Source organism: Camellia sinensis, chromosome 11, assembly GCF_055761805.1.
Source record: "Camellia sinensis isolate YWXY chromosome 11, ASM5576180v1, whole genome shotgun sequence".
Taxonomy (NCBI): Eukaryota; Viridiplantae; Streptophyta; class Magnoliopsida; order Ericales; family Theaceae; genus Camellia; species Camellia sinensis.
Window position 1 is genome coordinate 120918192 of NC_138971.1, and position 5452 is coordinate 120923643.

Sequence of the window (5452 nt, forward strand, 5' to 3'; positions counted from 1 at the left end):
GCTAAATTAGAGAAGAAAAAAGATGCCGAAATAAAGGCATTTCAAAAATAAATAGAAGATGCCAAAGAGCGCGACTTCAAAGAGGGTGAGGCAGTCTATGTCAAACAATGTGAGGCCACGAAAGATATGTTCTCAAAAGTGGTTGGAAAGTCGCGCTAGAGAAGCTCGGCCACGCACTCGACGTGAACATTTTTGTGAATCCCCTCCATACTACATACCGAGCTACTTGGTGGACTACGCAAATGCAGTCCAACAAAAGCTTCTGCAAGAGGGGGAGGAGGAAGAGGAGACTCCTAATCTGGTGGATGCTCCACCTGCTGGCACAAACTTCAGTCATCAGTCTTCTCTGCCTAGCACGGTTAACGTGGAGCTGTCGTTCGAACTATCCCACGAGGCAGTTGCCCAGACTGGCCTTCCTTCTGGTGATGTCCGGGTTGATCTGGACGCTGACCTTGCTGACTTATTTGCTTAAGACATTCCCTGTTGTGTTTTTCTTTTTTGTGTTTCCTTTTGTTTTGATATGATGTAACCGGGCTACAAGCTCCTTCCTTTATACTTAATTTCAAATGAATGAAAAAACTTTTCTCTTTTCATATCTATTTGTTCAGTTTACTTGCTTTGTAGTGCATCAGTTTTGTTGTATGCCCAGCCGGCCTGGTTAGCTCGGTTATACCTTTATCATGCCCACCTTGTTCGGCTAAGGTACTGATCCTAGCTAAAACACAATTTTGGGAGACTACAAAACTTTTATTATCGAGATGTGTGCCTAGATCTTCATTTCGGGTAGTTAGCTTGGTTATACCTTTATTGAAGCTACAATCTTACTTGAGTCTTGACCCTTACCTCGGCTGAAGAACTAACTAACATAACTTGCCAACCTTCTTGGGCCTAGATCCTTATCTCGGCTGAAGAAGAGAACTAAGTGTTGGTCAAACATGTCAACCTTCTTGGGCCTAGATCCTTATCTCGGCTAAAGAAGAAAAAGTGTTGGTCACACCTGCCAACCATCTTGAGCCTAGATCCTTATCTCGACTGACGAAGAAAAAGTGTTGGTCAAACTTGCCAACCATCTCGAGCCTAGATCCTTATCTCGGCTGAAGAAGAAAAAGTGTTGGTCAAACCTGCCAACCATCTTGAGCCTAGATCCTTATATCGGCTGAAGAAAAGAACTAAGCATTGGTCAAACCTGCCAACCTTCTTGGGCCTAGATCCTTATCTCAGCTAAAGAAGAAAAAATGTTGGTCACACCTGCCAACCATCTTGAGCCTAAATCCTTATCTCAACTAAAGAAAAAACTAAGTGTTAGTCAAACCTGTCAACCTTCTTTATTGTCTTCAGTCAGCAATAAATATGAACAATTTCTACAAATAAAGAAAAGAATTTTGCTAGAAAAAAGTTTGAAAAAGAAAAATTATAAGTCTGTTTTAAGAAAAAGCTAAAAATAAAATAGTTTGAGATTGACAGTGTTCCATGGCCTGGGAATAGCTTTGTTGTCCATATCTTCCAAGTGATATGCCCCTTTTCCTACTAAACCAATCGCTTTGTATGGTCCTTCCCAATTGGGTCCTAACTTACCATCTCTAGGTACCAAAGTGTTGCCCATTACTTTATGCAGTACCCAATCTCCAATCTTAAATTGTCTTGGGTGCATTGTTTTGTTGTATTTTCTGAACAATTCTTGTTGATAAGAGGCAATGTGCACCAATGCCTTTTCTCTTCTTTCTTCTGCAAGGTTGAGTTCGAGGGCTATGGCTTCACCATTCAAGTTTGGATCAAAATTCTCGCTTCTAATAGTGGGGAGGCCCACTTCCAGTAGGATTACTGCCTCCATGCCATAGGCCAATGAAAAAGGTATTTCTCCAATTGATCACCAAGGTGTGGTACGGTAGACTCGTAAAACATGGGGAAGTTCCTCAGCCCACTTGCCTTTTGCTCTTTCCAACCTCTTCTTCAGACCGTCTAAGACTATTTTGTTGGAAGCCTCAACCTGGCCATTAGCTTGGGGGTACGCCGATGTAGAGTTGTAGAATTCTATCTTGTATTCTTCGTAAAAGCCCCTAAAGATTTTGCTATCAAACTGAGTACTATTGTCGGATATTAATCCCTTGGGTTTGCCGAACTAAGTTATGATGTTTTGCTAGACGAATTTCTTGACGTCTTTTTCTTTTATGGATGCCAGTGCTTCTACCTCCACCCACTTTGTGAAATAGTTCGTTGCTGCGAGAAAGAACTTTCTGTTGTCGGGTGCAGTTGGGAGTGGTCTTACTATATCCAGGCCCCACATTGCCAAGGGCCACGGGCTGGTCAATGGTAGAAGCTCTCTGGCTGGTTGATGTATTGGGTGTGCAAACTTCTGACATTTCTCGCACTTCTTGACATATTTCTCTGAATCTGCTTGCATGTATGGCCACCAATACCCGTGTGAAATTGCTCAGTAAACCAGCGACCTTCCCCCTTGGTGGTTTCTGCAAACGCCTTCGTGTATTTCAAACAAAAATGCCTCGACCTTGCTGGGATGGACACATTTCAAGTAAGGTCCTGTGAAGGACTTTTTGTACAATACTAGTGATGGGGAGAGCCAAAATTGCTATGACTTTGCTCGAATTTTGTTAGCTTCTTTCTTTTCTTTAGGTAAGATGCCATCTTTTAGAAATATTATGATGGGGTCCATCCAGGAAGGGCCTAGCTCGGCACAACATGCTTCGGCTGCTTCGGGTTCTTCAATACTTGGTTTGGGTAGGATGTCAATCAGTAATGGGTGTGGGATACATGTATCTTCCATTCACGTAAAACCGGCCAGCTTATCTGCTTTACTATTTTCCTCTCGGTCGATTTTCTCTATCTGGACTATTTCAAACTTCATGATCTCCTTTCTGACCAAGTCTTGGTACTTAGCCATCCTATTATCTTTTGCCTTGTAGTCGCCTGAAATCTGGTTGACTACTAGCTGGGAGTCACTGTATACCATCAACTCGATGGCCTTCATGCGAAGTGCTGATTTTGAACCTGCTAACAATGCTTCATACTCGACCTCGTTGTTAGATGCTGGGAAACCAAGGTTGATTGTTTGTTCAATTGTTAGGCCATCTGGTGAGATGAAGACTATGCCAAGTCCTGCACCGTGCCTGTTGATGCTCCATCCACGAAGAGTTTCCATATCTCTCCGACGAATAGCTTCCAGCAAGTGGAGGGGTTTGATGATGTCTTGGGATCAGGGGTGTTGCTAATGCCTTCATCTAGGTTAATGTTTGTTGTTGGAATTTGATCCTCACTATCTGACTGTCTCAAGACTCTACTTTTGGGTGAGTCCTTGCTGGCAGTGTTGTGGTTTGTTCCTTCTTCCCTCTCCTCAAGCCTGAATGGCTTGCTATGCCGTTGGGCGTCCTGCTTTGGGGGCTGCGCAATTCCTGCGGCACTTTCCCCCTTCTTTCCGTTGCCCCAGTCAAGTCGATCGGGCAAACATGATGACTTCCTGGCGTGAACTCGGCTACAAAGTTTGCCAAAGCTTGGGCCTTTATTGCGGTTCTTGGTTGAAACTTAATGTCGAACTGCCCAATTCCACTGCCCATTTCAAGATTCATCCAAAAAAATCCACCCTCTCAAACAAGGCTTTTAAGGGAAAAACTGTTAAGACAATCACGGTGTGGGCATGGAAATAATGTGACAACTTTCTTGAAGCCATCAACGGCAGGTACCTTGTTTCAGCGCCCAACAATGTCTTTCTAACATAAAAGATAGGCAGGTGTTGTATTTCCTCTGTTCTGACCAACACTGCGCTAACTGCATGCTGGGAAACTGCTAAGTACAAAAAGAGCTCTTCTCCCGGTACTGGGGTTACTAACAACAGAAGAGAGGTCATGTAGTCTTTCAAGCTTTCTAGGGCACGGTCGCTCTCATCATCCCACTCAAACTTGGTCTTTAGCGCCTGGAAAAATGGTCGACACCTGTCTGATGACCGACTTATGAACCAGTTGAGCGCGGCTGCTGGGCTAGTGAGATGCTGCACCTCTTTGACTGTGTTGGGCCTCTTGAGATCTTGGATGGCTTTAATTTGAGAGGGATCAGCTTCTATACCCCGGTTGGTCACTAGAAAACCTAGGAATTTGATTGACCCTACGCCAAATGCGCACTTAGATGCGTTCAGACGTAACTTGTGGAACTTCAAAATTTGAAACATTTCACCTAGGTCCCTGAGATGGTCCTTCTCATCTCTGCTTTTGACCACCATGTCATCTATGTAAGCCTCCATTGTTCTGTCTAACAATGGTTCAAACATTTTGGTGATCATCCATTGGAATGTAGCCCCTGCGTTCTTTAGGCCAAAGGGCTTGACCTTGTAGCAGTATAGTTCTCTAGGTGTTGTAAATGACATGACCTCGTGATCCGGTTCATACATAGCGATCTGATGGTAACCAGGATACACATCAAAAAAGCTAAGTCGGTTATGCCCTGCTATTAGGTCCACCAATTGGTCTATTTGTGGTAGAAGGAAGTTGTCCTTTGGGCATGCTTTGTTGACTGTTTTGTAGTCCACGCAAATGCGTCATTTGCCATTCTTTTTTGGTACCACTACAATGTTGGAAATCCACCTGGGATAGTGTACTTCTCTGATTACCCCTGCCTCCAGCAAGTTTCCCACTTCCTTGAGAGGGTAATTTATGCATAAATTAGGCCAAGCTAAATACGTCTGTTGGAATGGATCGAGATAGATATAGTCTTGGGCTGAGCTACGGGCCGAGGTAATTATCTCTGTAGCCTTGGTCCTTGGTCACGTAAGTCCGATCAAAGGTGGGCTACCAGTGGCCTGGTCTAGCGGTCATAGATCGAGGTATCAGTGGAAATTGGACCGAGCTAAAGGATAGCTCGGCAGGGTGTCACTTTAAAGACCAGGTTGATTGAATTGACTTAATTAGCACCGCGCTGTGTAAGCACGGTTATGTCTTGTGCCAGCCGAGGTAAGAGTTGCAACTATCTCACTTAAATAAGCAGTGAGTAAGGAGTTATCAAGATAGGCTTTATCCTTGGGAGTGTGATTCCTAGGAGGACTCTTATAATAATTTTGTTTGCAAGGATACATTACGGAACAATTGAGAATGTTGTTGAATCTAGTTATAAAATCAAAACAGAACATGAATGGTTGTGATCTTTAAATTTGTGATACCATTACAAGTTATTCCAAACTTGGTATTGGAATGTGATTTGCTCCACATGTGTTTACATATTATTTCTTGTGATTATGATATTCATTGTTTGGTTTATACAAGAAATGGGACAATTAGTTTGGATGGTGCTTTTTTTAATTTTTTTTAGGCATTAATAGAATCTTAGTTTATGTTCAATTATTAGCTCAGTGGTTTCATATTTGCTTATTTTGATTGGGTTAGTAGTTCTTGGAGAAATGACTACCCATTAAACTCATACGTTAATGTCATCTCTGCTTGTTCACGAATGA

At 43.0% G+C, this 5452-nt stretch overlaps 1 protein-coding gene across 1 annotated transcript; it reads right to left on the reverse strand.

Annotated features, from left to right (window-relative positions):
- Positions 1 to 1334: 1334 nt before the first annotated feature.
- Positions 1335 to 1831, reverse strand: LOC145802592 (uncharacterized). The gene is made up of 2 exons (XM_082895328.1): positions 1463 to 1831; positions 1335 to 1361 (listed from the first exon to the last, which is right to left on the reverse strand). Exons 1-2 carry the CDS (start codon positions 1829 to 1831, stop codon positions 1335 to 1337), a joined length of 396 nt encoding a protein of 131 aa, XP_082751454.1.
- Positions 1832 to 5452: the final 3621 nt, after the last annotated feature.